This window comes from Netta rufina (genome assembly GCF_964035555.1).
Source record: "Netta rufina genome assembly, chromosome: 1".
NCBI classification, from domain to species: Eukaryota; Metazoa; Chordata; class Aves; order Anseriformes; family Anatidae; genus Netta; species Netta rufina.
Window position 1 is genome coordinate 180,673,836 of NC_140123.1, and position 19,668 is coordinate 180,693,503.

General features: G+C 43.8%; 1 protein-coding gene across 1 annotated transcript in view; it reads left to right on the forward strand.

Moving 5' to 3' along the window:
* The first annotated feature begins 2,620 nt into the window (after positions 1-2,620).
* CAPZA2 (capping actin protein of muscle Z-line subunit alpha 2) overlaps positions 2,621-19,668 on the forward strand; it is a 30,378-nt gene continuing 13,330 nt past the window's right edge. Inside the window, exons 1-4 of the mRNA XM_084296174.1 lie at positions 2,621-2,711; positions 16,775-16,838; positions 18,822-18,873; positions 19,518-19,581. Of these exons, the coding sequence (XP_084152300.1) occupies positions 2,673-2,711; positions 16,775-16,838; positions 18,822-18,873; positions 19,518-19,581 (219 nt within the window). The 5' untranslated portion in view covers positions 2,621-2,672. The remainder of the gene's footprint in view (positions 2,712-16,774; positions 16,839-18,821; positions 18,874-19,517; positions 19,582-19,668) is intronic.

Here is a 19,668-nt window from a genome sequence, read left to right on the forward strand (position 1 = left end):
CCTTCTTTAATTTCTATGCAACAGTCCTGTTAGGACATCTAGAATGATAGCCTTATCAAATTCTACACATATTGGGAATATTTTGCTATACCACATATGGCAGCATTAATCATTGTGTATGGCCACTCATGCAAGAACGCCAGACGTGGATGAACCTTAGAGCGTAACAAGATCCTTTGGCTAGAAGCTGACTACATTCATACCACTAATTGTGATTGACTTATATTTATCTTGACATCTGTGAATTTTCCAGTCAATGATCAGCTTTTATTTGTCCATCATAGCTTGGGTGAAATACACTGTGGTTGACACTAAGAAACCACATTTTTAAGATTTTATCAAAGAGTTATCACTGGGTGTATAATTCTTCCACCGTAATTCCTTCACTTTGAAGTAATGATTGAAGCTTTAGTCTTCCCATACATTAGGAATAGACCCTTAAGAAGTTCACTTTATTCTCTTAACAAGATTGAGTGGTCCATGGTTTAATGAGTAACAACTTTATATTATAAATAATCATCTTATTCTTCCAAAACTCCAACTTTGTAACAGTTAATGCCCTCTCTGGTATAACATACTCACCCTTTTACCTTTCCAGTTCTGAGGAACAAGGCCTAACCATCAATTCCAACATCCTAGTCACAAGACTAACTGACTAACGTAGCAGTACTAATCATGTCATTTTTCTCAAGCTCCAAATTGTCTTACTTATTTTAGTTTTCTACCATAATAACACAGTAAACTGGAAGATGTACCCCTTACAAATAATGTAATGTTTGGATTTATCTCATAGTGCTTCAGGGTTGTCATTTTTCAGAATGTGGTGTGAGGACATTCACGTTATTACTTCAGAAGCCCTTGCTGTCAGGGCAGGAAATTGCCCTGACACATCACCCAGGAAACTGGCATCCCTATTAATAAGACGGAGCCTATAGACACCCAATTTTGTTCAGCCTTTATCCCAGTGTTCCACAAAACCCAAACACCATACTTGGCTAACACTATCACTTTTCTAATTTTAATTGAGGAAGAGGAAGGATATCTCAAAAAGATCATCTGATTCTCCTTGGCCTTTGGTTTCTTTTTTCAGCCTCTACAGCTTTTCTGGTTCTACAAACTGGAGTCTGCCATTTCTTCCCTGCTGCTAGAATGGATTGTGCATTGTCAAAGCATCTTCTCCTGATGTTTTTCCCAGTCTGACTTTGCACCTGGAAGAAAACAAAGCCTCTTACTTGCTATCTGACCCTTGAATAATAGCTTGGCAGTCCCTGTTAGAAGGAAATCACTGAGGAGGACTCCATTCTGAGCTGTGTCTGACAGGAGATGAGGAAGCATTCCCACTGGTACCAGTGCACATAGCCTTGTTCTTTCACCATTCTCCTGGGCATCTGTTCTCGTTCGCTGTCAGATGAAGACAGAATTTCACTGGCTCAAACATTTGGTGCTTTGCTAATGTTATCTTTCCTCTGTTGCAGTTTTCCTCTCAACTTCTACCACGTCTTCTTCCAAGTAGTTCCTAAAAGCAGTTATCTAAAACACCCCTCTACGTGCCTGCAATTCTATGCAGCTGGAAGATACTCAGGTTTTCTTATTCTTAAGAAATTCCGATCTAATTATTTTCCTGTTCCCTTTGGTTGACTGCATACCTTTTCTACATAGTCTTCTGCAGTACCAAACCTTTCACACCACCCATTTTGTCCTCGCTGGTGGCATTAAATTGAACTTTCTGCCATCTCTTCCATCAAACTTCATGGCATTCCAAAAAAAATCTGTCAAAAATTCTGCCCCCACCCAAATTCATAGCTCTGCCACCCCCAGCTGCAGCAGGCACATCGCCCAGGGGATCATGGAATCACGAAGGCTGGAAAAGACCTCCAAGGACATCTGGTCAAATCATCTCCCTACCGAAGCCCGTCTGGTGTTACTTTTGGCCCATCCCAATTTGCAGCGCCCTTTTTTCACAGAATCACTGAATGGCCGAGGTTGGAAGGGACCTGTGGAGATCAGGTAGTCCAACCCCCCTGCTGAGCAGGATCACCTAGAGCACGTTGTGCAGGGTGGCACCCAGGCGGGTTTGGAATATCTCCAGAGGAGACTCCACAGCCTCTCTGGGCCACCTGCCCCAGTGCTCTGCCACCCTCACAGCAAAGTGCCCCCTCATATTCAGCCAGAACCTCCTGGGCTTCGGTTTGTGTCTGTTGCTTCTCACTGGGCACAGTTTGTGCTTGTTGCTTCTCACTGAGCACAACTGAAAGGAGACAGTCTCACGCTGTTGACACCCTCCCCTCAGCCACCCGCACACACTGATGGTGCCCCTCAGCCTCCTCCTCCCCAGGCTGCCCAGCCCCGGCTCCCTCAGCCCATCCTCCTACCACCCACAGGTGCTCCCCTCCCTCATCACCCCCAGATGACTCATTTTTAAATCACTCCTCCGCCCAAGACGAGACAAGACCCAGCCATTTGTACCCCACAACCCCACCACCCCCTCCACACAACCAAACAGCGGCTCCCGACCCCCGGGGGATGAAGGAGAGGGGGCGGAGAGGCGCCGGCCATGGACCCCCCCCCGTCCCCTCCGCCCCCCTCAGCGCCCCCGCCCCGCCGCCATGAGCCCGCCCCCGCCGCGCGCATGCGCAGGCCGTGCGGGGGCGCTGCGGGAGGCGGACGGGAAGATGGCGGACCTGGAGGAGCAGCTCTCGGATGAGGAGAAGGTAGCGGCGGGCGGCGCCCCCCGAGCCCTCAGCCCCCCCGGCCCGAGCTGCCCCGGCTCCCAGGGGCCGCCGGAGCTCGCAGGAGCCGCCGCTGGGTGTCCTCCCCGCGGCCCTTCCCCCTCTCCCTTCCCCCTTTGGCTGCCCGGGTAGCGGGAGGGGGCGAGGCGCCGCCGGCCCCTGCCCCGGCCCCAGGTCCCCTCCCGGGGCCCGGCCGCACGGAGCGGCCCCGCGGCTCCCCCTCGGCTCTGTGAGGCGTGGGAGGAGGAGGAGGAAGGGTGTGGGGAGGGCGAGGAGGAGGAGGAGGAAGGGTGCGGGGGGGAGGAAGGCTCCCTCGCTTCCTCCAGCCGCCGGCGGGCCCGGGGTCAAGGAGCAGCGGCTGCGAGCCGGCGGTGCTCGGCCGGGACTCGCAAAATGTGTGATTTTTGTGTGTTTTTTTTTTTTTTTTGGGGGGGGGGGGGGGGGGGTGAGGCTCGCAAGGAGCAGGGTGTCCTGGAGGCCTCGGTTGTCGGCGCTGCTCCTCGGCTTCCTCTCCTGGAGGCAGCTTCGTGGCAGCTGGGGTGTGGTGGCCTGCCTGTGCTGCCCCTCGCTGCGTGTGGCAGGCGGGTTTATTAATTTCTGCTCGAAAAAAGGCGTGTTCTCCTGGCAGCAGAAGCTCTGGGGTGACCGAAAGGTGGTGGACGCCAAAAAATGATGTTTCGAACTTCTCTGGACTTAAAAGGATGTCCAAAATGTCTTAAAAGGTTACAAAAAGGCAGGTTTTGGGGGATTAATGGGGCCGCGTTTCAGAACTGGAGAGCCACAGATAGGCCAAAAGGTGCATGGCACGAGGATCCCTCCAGCTCTTTCCAGCCAGAGGCTTGAGGCCTCTACGTGGTTCTCATTCACATCCGTGGTGGTCCATGGCTCTTTGTATCTTTTATGGAACACACAAGTAACCCTAATCCTGTATGTTGCTGTAAGGGAATATGCTTAAAAACACGCCAGCTACAAGTTATTTTGGTGTCACAGAATGGCTCAAGCAGGGCCACCCAGAGCAGGTTGCCCAGGACCATGTCCAGGTGGCTTTTGGAGATCCCCAAGGAGGAGACCCCACCCACAACCTCTCCAGGTTCCGGATGCCAGTGCTCAGTCACCTCACAGTTAATAACGATTAAAAAAAAAAGTGTTTCCTGATGTTTGGAGGGAACCTCCAGTGTTCCAGTTTGTGCCCGTTGCCTCTTGTCCTGACAAAAAGTGTAAATTATGGTGACACTTTCATTTTGCCTCTCCATGAGCTGAGAAGCACTGCCTGTGCTCAATACTGCGCCGGTGTGACTGATGGAGTTAATTTCTGAACTTCCTTCTCTCCATTAATTGCAGTTTTTGTTTTCTCTCAGAATGCGTGCAGACCTTCTAGAGGCTCCTCTTGCCTTGGTATAAACGAACAGAATCAGTACTTTTCCATAGTAAATTTAAATTGATTCTTCTATCCACTTCAGTCTCACATAAAATTGATTGTCCTCCACGATTGGAATTTTCCAAGCCTGGCAAGAGGTTTTATTAGCTAATAAAACAAAGATGGCTAACACTGCAAGCTCATGGAAGAGCAAGCAAATATCCCTGGAGATCTCATGCTACCTCAAGATTTTACTTCTCCACAGAAGAGCTACATGGTTTAGCTTTCTTGAATGTGACCCTCTCAAGTGGTTTATCGAGGTGTGATGTATTTATCCATGCTGAAACAAGCATTCTCTGTATTGGGCAGCTCCCACCCGGTGCTCAGAAAGACTGGGGTCCCCAGAATGGCACGGGCTTGTTTCAGGATTTTATTACATCATTTAAGTTGTTGGATAACGTTTTAACAACGTGCTTGAGAGCACGGATACGTTTCAGTTATGCTATCACTTTACAATAAAAATGTTTACTGCTTAAAAGTTGTAATCATTTTCTGCTGGTATTAAACTAGGATTGTGCGCTCTAAGTGGATTAAGTAGAAGACTTCCTCAGTTTAGACTAAAGCATTTTTTGGTTAAATTACTGTAATTTTAAGTGGACAGACTTGCTCTTGATTGAGTCACTAAATGAATATAAGGAAGGAAATTTGAAAGCCCAAATTCTTAATGCATATGGGGATCTTCAATTGAATTTCTTCAGTTTGGTTAATTTCTGGTTTCTCAATTGACACTTGATATGAATAATAAAATATATATTTTTTTGAAGCTAACATTTATGAAATTAGTTAAATTTTCTCTCAAATGTTGAGCAGGGCTGAGCTACAGAGATCCTGATGGACAGCATTGGGAAAACACGCCCTTCTCAGCTGGGACTGTGATTACAAATACAGGAGGGCAGGTAGACACACATCAGTGTTCCCAGGGAATCAATCACGTTGCTCCTCTCTGTACCTTTCTCCCATGATAAGAAATGGAGAGCTTCAAAGGCTGGTAGAGATAGCTGGTGGTGCAGTGGGGCTGTAGGTAACTTTGACAGGTATGTAGCTACAGTGCTGGTCAGAACTACTGAAATTCGAGGAGGGAAGAAGGTGAACAAATACGGACGTTCCTGTACCGGTCTCCTAATAGTGCTATAGAAGCAAAATATGAGAGAAGTGATCTGGTGATACCATGGGTTTGGGAACTCAGTTCCTGTCCTGCTGTGCGTGTAGTCAGGAATTCCAGTGCTGCGAGGGCAGAACGTAATTCCTGTTGCAGCAGCACCGACTTGCTGGTGTCACCCAGCAGCCAGTTCAACCTGGCTGTAACGTAACACAGGTTTATAACTTGCTGCACTTGGTGTAAGGGAGAATACAGAAAGGACGTGAATTGTGAGAGTGGAATACATTAGCAATAGTGTGCATGGTTCAGGCAAAGGAGCTCTGAAAGCAGGGAAAGAGAAGAGACGCTTTCTGGAAATAATGTTATTTCAGCGTGCGAGGTTGTGCAACTGGTTTCGATCACAGCTCTGTTCCTTGGGTTCTCGATTTAGCTCAAGATTTTGAAACCTTGCGTATCTTCCAAAGTGATGGTACCGTGTGGGTGATTTTTAAAAAGCACTAAAAATAAATAAATCTGAGAGCTAGCTGTAGTTGAAGCAGTGTGTAAGGCTGTGCAGAGCCCAAGGTGTGAAGCTGGGCTCTTGGCTGGTGAAGGTTACCGCACCTGGGATTTTCCAGTCCCAAAGAGAGGTGTGGTGAGACACAGGGTTGTATGGCCGTCCCGTTCGCTTAGGTTACTGAGTTAGGAAGCTTGCAGACAAATTGAAAAACAAAAGTTTGTTTGTGTTTCAGTCTATGAATAAAAATTAGATGTGAGAAGTGGAAATCCTGAACTCTTAAGTGAGGTAGCAATTGGAAATCATCGCTTCTCTTCCCTTCCTATCCGTAACGCATCCTCTCTTAATAAGTCTTGAATGCAAAACCTACTTATTTATTCAGCATATTTGAACTAGTTTGGCTAAAAGTTTAATAACCATTCTTCGCAGTTTAATTGTATTCCAATTTCTGTACAAATTGCTTTTCTGCCTGTGGCGATGTCAGACTAATAAGCATATATAGAAATGTTTCTTCATGACTGTATTAGTGTGCATGTAAAAGCTACAAGTTATCTCCGTGAATGTAAGCAGTGATTAATGGAAGATGCTGCTTCTCCTGTAAAAGATGCATTTATTAATGTAAATACTCATTAACAAATAGCAGTACATGAAAAATAAGACTGAAACTGTTAAAATCACAATGAAATCTAGCGCTCTCTAGTCAGTGCCTCTCGGTGACTCGCCAGGATGTGTTTACTGTAGGTGTTTTATCTTTTTTTTCCTTTTGCAGTGTGAATCCTGTTCACTACAAAGCACAGAAGTTAAATAGCGGTGTTGATGTGGAGATAGAAAACAGGGGCCTCAGCAGTGAGGAAAAGAGGGTATCAGTAGGAAATTACAGCACGTCAGGGTTTTAGTGCAGAAATTGCTCGTGTTCCTTAAAGTGCTAAGCATATTAAATGTGTATTGTCAAATGTGATACCAGAAGGGAGCCACACCTCTTTCAATGTGCATATGCCTCTGATTTCTGCTTGGTTAGGAAGGCCTATGGAGCAAGGTGGGGTTTTAACAGAAAGCCAGCTCACTGTGAACAGAACAAAACCTCTCCTCTGACACGGAAATAGGGTCCCGCTTGTGAAAAATGAGCCGGCTCGGCTGCCTCACGCTTCCTGGTGTGTTAGGTAACTTTGCAGTTTCTTAAACCGGCTGTCAAAAACCTACCGAGGTAACTACACCAGCAGAGCTCTGCAGTGCAGTTCTGTTGCACTGATTAAGCAAAACTTTCTTTACTCGGTGCTTTGAGGGGAGAAGTCTGTGCCTGTCAAATGCATCGTTGTGCGTGTGGCTTGGTCTTCACAAGTTAATACATTGGCAGCAGAGCTTCCTTTGCAAAAACAAACCCAGCAGTGAGGGAGGTTCTGCTTCAGGTGTTTCCTTCATGCAAAAATGTACCTTTTTTTTCCAAAACCAGCTCAGAAGCATCACTGGTACTTGTAAAGAACTAATAATTCTTTTATTTTTAAGTGTATTAAATCAATATGAGCTCTGAATCATTGATTTCAAAAGGATATTAATAGATGGTTAGGAGCAGAATGTTTTGGAGTAGATGCAGGACTTTAAAAGTCTTTCTTGGGTATAGTCATGCAGTAATTTATAAGTTTGAGACAATTCTTTAATAGGAATGAAGAAGTTGGGGGTGCTTCACAGACTGCCATGTAACTCTGAACATGGCAGTTCTCCCAAGATCAAGATTTCTCTGTACATAGCTAAGATACCATAACGTGTTGGCGTGAGTTTGGAAAGAATTTGTGAAAATGCATCAGTACATTTAGCGTTGAAGGATGGAACTGAAACTTTAATTAATCACTTTGTGTTGAGGGGAAACTACAAAAATGTTCAACATGGTCTGAAAAATTGACTATATAGTGTATGTGTAACTGCAAACAATTTATTTGTAGAGTCATACGGGCTGGGAGAAACTTCTGGGGGTAACCCAAGTGCTGCATCATCGAAGCAGGGCTAGTTTGGACCAGGTTGCTCAGGGACTTGAGTTTGGGGCACCTCTGAGGAAGGAATTGCACAGTCTGGGTACCTCTTCCAGTGTTTGACTGAACTCGTGGTCTGAAACTTCCTAGTATTTAATGGGAATTTCTCTTGCTGCAGCTTGTGCCCGATGCATCTTGTTCTTTCACTGCGCATCTCCACAGAGATTCGTGATCCAAAGCAAAGCTGGCTGCATTTTGGACAAGTTTAAAAAAAAAAAAGTCTGAAGGTTGAAGATGCATACACATTAAACCTGTTACTCTAAATATGAGTGATTTCTAAAACTGCACTTCATATTTTCTTTTGTCATGAGCAGTTTGGAGAAGGTAGATACTCCCTGAGTAGTGTGGCTTTCACCATGCCAGGGCCTGTTTTGAATGCACGGCACCCAGTGCCCCCAGAAGCCCGGCCCTTGCTGCCTATGTGCTCACAGAACCCTTGCAGAAATTTGCTACCCAGGAAACCTCATGGCTTAAGTAGGTAGATAAGATCAATAAAAAATTTGAACAGAAGTTGAAGAAGAGTAATAGATCAAATTATTGGCCATCTAGCAATATTTGAAATGGGAGAGAGAACAATTTGGCATACAGCAGGTAAGGTTCTTTGCCCAACGGTAATCATCAACCTACAGTTCTGCCGTGAAATGCCACCTTTGGTTGACTTTGATTTTGGCAACCAAAGAGGAATAGGGTAGTTCTAACCACATTATATACCAAACCAATGCATTTTTCTTGGAGAGTACTGTATAAAACTGAGTTGCAGTTGCCCAAAGTGGGGTATGAAGAACTTTGAATTGCTTAAGTAAGAAGAAATGAAAGCAGATTTTTTTCAGCATGTGGAAATTGTTTCTTATTCTTGAGTGACCAGCTTCTGAAGTATAAGGCATTTCAAGTGGTTTCTTCTTATTTTGACAGAAAGCATTAAAACTTTCGAACTGGTAGGTAACTTTGAGAGAGGATTTTCAGACACCTGGAATTGGTGGAGGATGTGGGTGTGGCTCATGACTTTAATAGAGGCAATTCTCGTGGAGAAAGCTCTGATCTTGTTCCTTCCTCTCTCTGCTGCTCTTGAATCTAGGCTTGGTGTCCTTTGAATACTTAATGGTAAATAATGAACTTGGAGTAGTAGGATACAAAAATGTAGGTTTTGTGGTGGGAGAACGGTTTGGGAGTGTGAACAAAGCGCTTGTGAGGTTACAGTGGATGCTGCTCTGCGGCGACTGCTGGGGAAGGGCTGGGTGCTGCTTGGTGCCGTGCCTGGGGATGGCACTACCAAGTTTGTGCTTTGGGAGTACCTGGTTAGCTGTACCTTTAACCCCTCAAACAAAAGGGAACGCCTTTGCCTTATACTAAATATAGAATTGTGCTACTTATTCAGTTCCCTGTGAATGCATCTTGCAAGGAAACCTTGAGATTTTTATGCTTATTATTTGATGTCTCTCTCATCCGTAAGAAAAGCATCCAACTGCTGAGCTTCCAGTGGATTTATGGGTAAGACCAAGTCATAAATTTATTTCAGACTGCATTGGACCACTGTCAAGTCATATGGGATTTCTTTTTAACAAAAGAAGCGCTAGCTTCCCAGAGCCATATTTCATTTATTAGATTGGTTAGATATGTTGGGGGTTGACACTATATTGAAGTATGAAGTACAAATGAGTAACTTCTGAATACAGTCAGAAATAAGTTGCTGTAAAATATCGGTGTAGTCTCCTGAGATGCAACTGTATTGCACACACCTCCTTCTTGTTTGCTTGTTCTCAGAAAATGTTGGGGAAGCTATTGAAAGCCCAGTAAATACACAAAAAGCTGGATTTTGTGTAAATTTTTAACCTGGGATGTTCTTAATCTTTTCTACTGCTTTGGTATTTCCCTGGTTGCTCATAGTATGAGTTTCCATGTGCATATCTGGAAAAAGGGCTACATTGAAGGTAAATTGGAGTAAAACCACTGCAGGAAGAATGCTGTGTACTATAAATTTGGGACATAGTGCCCTCAGTAGTTTTGGAATCACTTTTGTATGTACGTGGTTTTATTACTTGTTTTCTAACCAACTACTGATGAGCCACAGGCTTTCAGAGAAATACAGATGTAGGCAAAAACCAATATAATATCTTCAGCTCTCTGTAGTATAATTATTGGTAACTTTTTCCTTTTCGTAGCCTCTAGTAATTAACTGTGATAGCTGAAGTCTCAGGTTGACCTTGTTCATTTAATGTTTACAAACAAAATAAGTTTGTAGTTTACAAACTTGAAAACTAAGTTTCTACTTAGTTTACAAACTAAGTTGACCAGTTCTGTTCTTTCATGTTTCTGAATTAATAGTGCATGGCATCACCGGGTGGCCAGTTAGATACAGGCAGGGGTAATAGAAGTATGCAAAATGATGTGAGATTTATCTTCAGTAACTTATTTCTGGTTTGTCCTGTGTATTTTTTTAAAGGAAGAGTTTATTCTAATCCAGTGTAATGTTTTCATCCTCAGGAGTTGATTTGGATCATTGCCAGACTCCGTTCCTTTTCTCTTTATCATCACAGTTTATGGAATTTGTAGCTTGCTAAATGGATTGGGGGCAATGCATGTTCACAGCTCCAGTGCAGCTTCAGGCATTGACGTGAAGGAAACGTCTGTGCAGTCAAAGCCATGGGCATGGAATGTGCCCCTCCTTTCCTGTGCCACAGGACCACATTTTTGCAGTGGTTTCTTCCTCAGCTATCCCAGAAGCAGAAGTGAGCTGAGTGCCACAGTGCATTTTTTGGTTGAGCTTGGAGCAAAGAAGTTGCAATGCTAATTCTTGTATTCGTTCCTTCTCTGCCAGACTGACCATCCTTGCTCTGTGGGTTTTTGAGATGCTACACGTATGCTGCTCTGTGCTATTTGAAATCACACCTATGAGGGCGGGTGAGGATCTATGAGATGCTGAGGAGGTTTGCTGCTGACACGGGGCAATCCCTTTCTCACTCGTATGTTCTTAAAGCTTTTCTGGGCCTCTGAGGGCTTGCTCACCTCACTTCTCTGCTAGCAGCAAGAAGCAATAATTATCTGAAGTTCTCAGGGTAAATGAATTAATTGCTGTGTTTTTGCTCAAGGTAAATAGCCGAGCACTGGTTATACGAAGGAGTTTGTAGAAAGGGATGGGGCTTTGAACAGCTTATGCCTTTCATGGAACACCCCCAGTTCAGTTTTATATTAGATGTGTCATAATTCCTGGTGGAACATCCTGGAAAGTACCTAGCCCAGGAACTTAATGAACTGGGACCGGTAAGTACCAAGTACCTACCTCTCCAGAGGAAGCCAGTTTCTGTTTTTTTTTCTTTTTTAAACACTGATGGATTGGCAAACTCAGAGCTCTTTTTGTGTTCACAATACTGGCAGATCATTGAGGCACAGAATATCCTCAGTTGGAAGGGACCCACAAGCATCATCGAGCCCAACTCCTGGCTCCACACAGGAGCACCCAAAAATCAGACCATGTATCTGAGAGCGTTGTCCAAATGCTTCTCGAACTCCAGCAGGCTCAGTGCCATGCCCACTGCCCTGGGCAGCCTGTCCCAGTGCCCAACCACCCTCTGGGTGCAGAACCTTTCCCTAACCCCCAGCCTGACCCTCCTCTGTCCCAGCTCCATGCCGTTCCCTCGGGTCCTGTCGCTGTCCCCAGAGAGCAGAGCTCAGCGCCTGCCCCTCCGCTCCCCTCGTGAGGGAGCTGCAGGCCGCCATGAGGCCTCCCCTCAGCCTGCTCTGCTCTGGGCTGAGCAAACCCAGGCACCCCAGCTCCTCTGGTCTTTCCCTCTAGTCCCCTTCACCACCTTCCCAGCCCTCCTGTGTGGGCACACTAATAGTTTCATGTCTTTGTTGTTGGCTCAGCCATGGCCATCAGCATTGCATCTTGTGAGGCAGCTGATGGAACCTTAAACTATGTTTCCTGATACACTACATTTGTCAGTACAGAATGAATTTTGACTGGTAGAAGATGCCAGAGCAGTTCTGGCATTCATTAGGAAGCAGAGCTGCATAATGAAAACAACTGGCACAGCTGGATCAGAGCAGTAGTTGGAATTGAACTCGGGCTACACTAGGGAGGGCTCTCGCCCGGTGTCACCCCCAGGGCTACCAGCAGGATCTCTGAAGGACTTGGTGCTACTGGCAGTATGAATTAGTGTGAATTTTCAGAGAATTGAAACTCTTTCAAATGATTTGGATAATCTGAACTGTGTTAATATTTCTGAAGTTGTGGTCCAGCTGGGAGAAGCCCCTCTCTCTAGCTGCCTGTACATAGAGGTCAGTGGGTCAGGACTAAGCTTGGCTGGCTGCAGAAAGGCCTCCTGAACCAGCAATGAGAGCAGTGGCAGAAGGAATCACACCAAACGTCAGACTCTTTAATTCTAGAGCAGGGCCACAGAGCTCCCTTCTACTAAACGTGATCTCATCTACTTTTTTGCCAAACATAGCTTGACCTGTGAGTATGAGGTTTGTTTTGGCTTACAGGGAAGTGAGGCTTCTCTCAGGAGTGCAGAATATAAAACGCATTGTGCATGATGCCTCAGTCCTCCTACCACGCTTCCAATAGTTGCTGGTGAAGGTGACTGCTGGAGGAAGCTCTGTCTTTTCCTGTGATGAGCAACAAAGCTGCTGTGGCTGTGTAGAGTGGAAGTGGATTGGAAGGCTTTCTCTTCCCACACCGTTTTTTGTCTGTTTTTTAAGATCTGTGTGCAATTCGTAGGTTAAAAGAGCTTTCAGTGTGTACATCACTGTTCTGTTTTTATTGCTCTGGAGCAGTAAACTTTGACCTGGGGTGAGCGTGGAGGAAGGGTGGGTCTCCCTGCTGCAGGGAGCTCACGGCTGAACGTGAAATAAGTGAAGGGTAGGAAAGAGCAGGGGCAAAGCCTGTGGTTTCACAGCGTCTTGCTTACCAGCTCCTTCTTCCTCCTGCAGCCCGGTAACTGCGGGAGCTGTCAGGGTGCCTGCAAGCACAGCTGTAATTCGGTTAACTTAAAAAGGGGAAAAGAGGAGAAAAAGAGAAATAGGGAGGAAAAAGGAAGAGCTAACTTATATTTTAACACCTCTCTTATTGTTAGGTGCACCCTGGCCGATGCCTGAAGCGGAGCTGACACCGTAGCGTGGCACTGAGGGCCCCGCGGGCCGAGCACATATTCATGGCCATATATAGGCACGTTCAGCACAGAAGGTCGGGCTTTTCAGCCAGTGTCAGCTTCCGATGTGCCAGAAACAGGAAGAGCGGTTTGGGGGCATTTGAAGTTGCTGTGCAGGACTTCTGTAAAATAAAAGACACTTCAGCGCGCCTCGGTCTGGGAAGAGGTGGAGGAGGAGGATTTGTCCGTGTATCTGGTTGATGGCATGCCTTGAGAGAGATTATGTCATGAAATAAAGGCGAAAGGATGAAAACAGGACAGCATTCTGTAAATTGCTGCCTCTGTGCTCGTGCAATCTGAAAAACTGCAAGTACCGTGGGAGCTGAGTGCAGGCATTCATTGATAGAGCAATTGCTGTAATCTCTGCAGGAGAAAGTTTGCCTGATACCCATGCTCAGTGCATACAACAAACCTGTCTTTTTTCTCCTTCACTTAACTCCTTGATGTGAAATTTCACCTGCAGCAGGGAATGCTGCCCTTCTCGGTGCTCCAAGAAGTGATGGTTCTGGTTATTTCTTGTGGGTTTCAGAGGATCTTCCTTGTACCACGTGTATGACTTGTCCAAATTCATTCTCAAAACTGCAGGAAGCCACAGAAACCTTCAGGAAAATGTGTATAGATTTGGTTTTGTGCCTTCAATTCATTAAATATAGTAAATATGCAATGCCATGAGAAGGCGTGTGTTAAAAAGCTGTTTGCAAGACCTGTATGCAGTGACCCCTGATCATTAAAAGTTCTGGGTTAGTTAACTCAGCATTTGCAGTTCCTTGAAAGCTGAAGACTTGTAATTGAAAACAGTGGCTGTAAATCTGATCTTGGAAACTACAGCGTTGTCTTAAAGTGTTAAATGAAGTTTGGGAAGAAACTAGAGTAATAAATTGAGAAACTCAAGGGATTTTCTCACTTCAGGCTTTTTGGGTTTTTAAAGGGATACTCAGTTGTAACATTTTTTTTGGTACTTGGATACATATGAAGTGTTTGCACTGTGTGTGAATGTGCATTTCTCTCAAATGAGAAGGTTTTGGCATTTAGACTCTTACAATGCAGTGTTGCTTCTGTTTTGGCTTGATTGAATCAGTTCTGAGCAGTTTCCAAAAGCCTCGGTGTGCTGAATAACCAGCATCAGATCTGACTGCAATGCATCTCCCACAAGTGTCTTCTCTAAACAGTTCTCAGAAAAAATAACTTGATATGAACTATGTTGCAGTTTGCTTTTTCAGCTCATCTCTGTATGTTACAAGCAAGGTGGTTTTTGCTGTATCTGCATATTTATTTTTTTTAATTTTGGCCTCAAACCACATCATTTTACATGTCCTGCCCGTGTGTTTTTACTTGCGCTTCCTGAAGTGATAGCTGAGCCACTAGCTTTTAGTTGCCAAAGGGGGGGGGGGGGATCTTCAGCTCGTAAGGCTCATGAAAGAAAGCACATTCATTTCTGCTTTCGTATATGTCTGGTTTTGGAGCAAGAGGATCCATCCTCCTTCAGAGCACGCCCTTCTGGAAGCTCAATGGCAATAGAGAGGCTGTAGCTGGTTGTCAGTTTTCGTGCATTAAGTTGGATTTAATACTGGATTTATTTCTTTGATATGGGCTTCTTGCATGTATGATCTGGGGAAACAAAGCTTTTTCAGCTACTGATCTCAACGGATAAGTTAATTTGACATACCTGCTGAAAAAAGTGGATTAGTTTATATGGACTTACAGGAAGGCAGGCTAGCAAAACGCAGCATCTAGCTGACACGTGCAGCTTCTGAAGACATCTTGGTTTCCTCACTTCTGCCAGCATGAGTCTGCTTCACACTTCATGATGAGATGCTTATTGCAGATTTGCGTGCTTGTGGTTATCTGTCCCTTAAAAAGTGATACGTGTGATGGTTTATTGCACTGAGAAGATCTTGTTGGGGAATGTAATTTGCTAGTAAAATCTTCATTAAAAGCAGTATTTTGCTTAGTGTGTCCTGTGGAAGCATCTGTTACTACTGAATTCTTTTGCCTGAATATTACTCATACTACAGCTGATCTGACTAGTGAGGAAAAAAATAATTCTCTGCTGGTGGGAAAAGAAAAAAGCAAGATGAATTTTGCATTACTAAAAAACAGCTGAAAATGAGGTGAGATGATTGGGCTTACCTGGGCAAGGGCTTTAATAAGCTGCCATAAAACAAGGCCCTCCTACCTCCTCTGTGTCTCTTTGAAGGAAAGAGTAAGCCCTGTGGCATGTATCTCAGTAATGCAAACCAGAGGTTACTTGCAGAGGGTTGTGATGTGGGTATTTGAAGCAGCAGATAGAGGCTGTCAGCAGTCCAAAATGTAGCATTCGGTGTAGAAAGCCGGGACCTGTCAGCCCTTCCCTTGTCATTAGCGGTGAGTGCTGCTGGTCTCGGACAAGCAGTGAGGTGCCTGGGGCAGTCCCTGAGGTCTGAGCTCCCCTGCGGAGGCAGCAAAGTGCTCACAGGGCCCTCAGAGCTTGAACCATCTCTCCTGGGGACCTCTGCCTGAAATCTGGCCCTGTCAAGAGCCTGGTCCGAACGCAGACAGTTCTTTTACAGTTTCGAATACACACAAATGGCTAAAAGTGAAGCATTCTGTGGTTATTTTTAGGTAGTTGCGAATAAAGTGTGTCCCTCACAAACATCTTAATTTCAGACGGGAAGCCCAAACAGTGCAGAAGCTGTTTATCCCACAGAAACAGAATGGGGACATTGGAAATAGGAAATAAAAGTTCAGGTATATCGCTAGATTTGAATAGCAACATCATATCAAAGGTAATAGAGTGCCTTGGATGTCTCCTTAACTTGGAGAACTGTGAATTGTGAAGATTAGAAACTTCTGTCAGGTCAAGCTGTGAAACCAGAGCTTGTGTGTGTGTCTTGAGTGTTCCTAACAACTAAAGGGGAAAACAAGAATGAATGGGAAGAAGTCTGCAGGGGGATGTGCTGTAAGTAAGGTGGTAGTGGAAACGTTTTAAGGTTGATGCACAGTAAGTAAATTGTCTTTGTGTTCCTTTTGCAAGCACGTGTGTCTGGAGCTGTGCAACGAGCCAGTTCAGGGAACTGATCTGAAAAAGGAGAAAAATGACCTTGCTAACCTTGCTCACTGTGCAGTTGTGTTTGTGGAAGCATGGGCAGGGAGAAGGCCAGGGCAGGTGCATATACTTCCAGTGGCAGTGCCAGCTTATCCCGTGCAAAAAGTTATGGCTGAAGACAGTTCTTTGAGGATCTGCATTAAAGTAGATTTTATTTTTTTAAGTGAAATTACATGCTTCAGTGTCCACAGAAGTGTTTTTAAGCTTTTGTCTCTGTATTGCTGCCTAGCTGTGGACCTTTTGGAAAGCTTAGAAGCATAGGATATGTAGTATAATAAGAGGAGACTCTTTGGAGATGCGATCCTCTGTAGCATGCTCTAGGTGACAGTGCTTGAGCAGGGGGGTTGGACTAGATGATATCTGGAGATCCCTTCCAACCCCAACCGTTCTGTGATTGTGCCATTTCTTCGTCCCTGGTTCTCGGCTCTCATAGTGTGCGTGTTGATTCCCAGGCAGCCAAGGACTGAAAGCTGAAATGTCAGTGTTACCGATCCTCTTTGTCATGCTATTAGTTTCTTTTTGCCAGTAATACAGAACAAGTGACTAGTTTCTGCTTCCATTACTGACAGCCTTCTCTGTCCTTTTTGAAGAAGTGGAACTTCAGATTCTGTGCTTCTAACAAGGACAGTAGCTCAATGCGAATAAGCACGTGAAACAGTAGGAATTGTGCAATTGCATGTCTGGACACTAAAGCCCGTACAATGTGTGATTGGTGTGAATAGGAATAAATGCAAGTATATACAACCACAGAAATATTATTTTGTTTGTTTGTTTTAGGTGCGTATAGCAGCAAAATTCATAATTCATGCACCCCCTGGGGAATTCAATGAAGTGTTCAATGGTGAGTATCTCTCTACTTTCATTTAAGGTATCTAGACCCAAAACTGTATTCCTGATTACTCTACTGAATTCTACCTAGCTTATTTAGCAGCTCACTTGCTGTAAGAGCTTTGCAGTCATAGTTTTGTAGTTTGGCAGAATAAGCTTTGCACTCCCAAGGCAGCATGGAGTTTAAAGACAGAAGTGGGAAAGTACCGCTTCTCTTTGTGATATGAGAACAGCCTTCATTCTGTTTTTAAGCAGTGATGACTTAACAGTTGCTGATGCTTTCATTTAGAAGGTACGTGTAAATTTTTCAGCCCTTTATAATTACGTTTTTCAACAGAAATTAACTGAAATTAAAGTGGTCCTCTTTAAAAGAATGAGTATCATTATAAATACTTACCACTAAATTGTAGGGTGCCAATATTTAAGGGTTAAAAATGTTTGGAGGGGATTAATATTCTTTTCACAACTGCCACTTTAAGCAGCAGCCCTTCGTATATTCAGTGTTATGTAGATAAGCTGTAATGAGACTTGAAATTAGTTTCTCTCTGCTATTCTTTCCTAGACTTTACCTAAGATGTTATTTTCTTTAGAAGTTACTGTTTGTCTTGCACCAAGATACATGGGTGTACAAAACCATAAGGCATAAATTTTAGCTGTAGCCTGCGTATAGCTCTGCTACTTACATAGGGAAGTGCGTTCAGTAAGTTGAACTTTAAGTGAGTGGCAGGCTGGAGCTTAAATCTCTTACAAGAAGGTAATGTGTTTAGAATTACTGTGTTCTTCAATTAAACTGTGGCTAGATGATTCCCCAAACTTAGTTTGTAGTGCATTTGTGAAATGAACTGCTGGTGAGCAGCTCATTAGCACAGCACTCTGCAAGTTAATACAATTTCTTATAGCAGTGCTGCTAAGACTGTTATTAAGCTAGCACCTAGTTGCAGCTACCTGCTTAATAATGCAGTTGCAATTTGGATGGCTCATAACAAAACATTTGATCATAAATGTCCAGGCTTAAGACTTAATTGTTGCAATGTTGTAAAAATCAAATTTACATGCAATTCAGACTGACTCCTTAAAGAGAGAGCTTTAAACATAAAGAAAAATCAATTTGGAGAATTTATCTATTTAGAAAAATGCTTCAAACATATCCCAGATTTTTTTAATCTTATAGGATTTCTTCAGAATTCCTTATGAAGAGGTCAAAGTGTTATAGTGAGGCTAATGATCAGTTACATCTTTAACTCTGGTCTCAGCAAGATGAGCATTTTAAATTTGGGTTTAAGTTGCTAGGATATTTCTTTCCTGGTACTTTTACCTATTATGTGTACTTGCATTGAACTGTAAGGTAACTGTTTTAAAAACAGTGCCTAGTAAATAATAAATAAGTCAAATACATGAAATCACCTTTACTATGCAGTAGATTAAGTAATTCTGAGGAGAGCAGTGACTTCCGTCACATGTTTCTTGTCTGATGGTAGAAATGGTATCGTGGTATACTGTGCTCTGACTACTAAGCGTTGTTAGAGAGCAAGAACAAAAATAGCAGGGTTAAAAGAAACGTCAAGTACAGCACAGACTGTGTTAGTGTCATCCAACTGCAGTAACTTCTACCACCAGTGCTATGGGAGGGTTTTTACACTTTATCTCTTAAAAGTGAACTTAACTTGAATCCTTCCTTGAATCTAGTGCTGTTCTCATGCAAAACTTCTCTAAAAATTATTTTGGCGGTTTCCTAGAGCTGTCCCCAAACCTGTAGAGTTTAACTTGTATCTTCTTACCAGATTGCATTGGAAGGAATCCATTTCTGTGGTGCTTTCCTCATTTAGTTCAATCAAAATTACAAAATATGAAGCAATGCATATCTTACCTAGTTGTTTGTATAGCTACATGGTGGTTTGGGTTTTAATTGTTGTGAATAGTCTGGTGACACTTGTTAGGTGACTGAAATACCTATCTGAGTTAACCGTGCCTCTGTGTTATAAACATCTCTTCTCAGATGTTCGGTTGCTGCTTAATAATGACAATCTTCTCAGGGAAGGAGCAGCCCAGTAAGTACCAGATGTCACATACTCGTTTGCATAAAAGCAAGTTCAGTAAGTGTGTGCTTGGCAAGTCAAACCCTATTATGTGCATCGTGCATCTTTGATTAAGATAAAATATTTGGCAGAAGAGAGATCAGTATTGTGTCCTAATAGTTAGAAGTGTTTTGGAAATGGGAGGCCTGGATTTTGGAACTCATCTCTGCCTTTTGGGATTTCGTTTTTTGTTTCTTGATAGATGCTATAGTCATTGGACGCTTGAAAGTTTCTGTTTCCGTAGTCCCTGCTTTCACGTGAAAACATTACACCTATTGTATTTTGTGCCAAAAGTAAGTTTATCTGTTAGAATGGAGCTGTCTGGCTTACTAGGTAGGGACTGTGTGGAATTCAGATTTTATCTGTATTTCCACTATCTAGAGGTTACCGTAAAGCTTATGCGTATGTCTCTGTGAGGTTACTTTTGAACATGAATCATCATGTAATGGTTGGAATTGCAGTATCAGTACTGAGTGAATTGAGGTGATTCTAAAGCTAAATAATGAGCCATTAATATAATGTCTGTTGTATTATTAGCTGTTATCTAAGTCTCCTACATTTACTAAGGAAAAAAGATTGTGCTTGATGCAGTTCTTTTGGTGTTTCTTCTCTTGCAGTGCATTTGCACAGTACAACTTGGACCAGTTTACTCCAGTAAAAATTGACGGTTACGATGAACAGGTACGAATATGATGATACTCGCAGTGTTTGTTACATTTTTGAAGATATTCTGATATTGGAACATATCTTGGCAAGAAATTTAAAAGG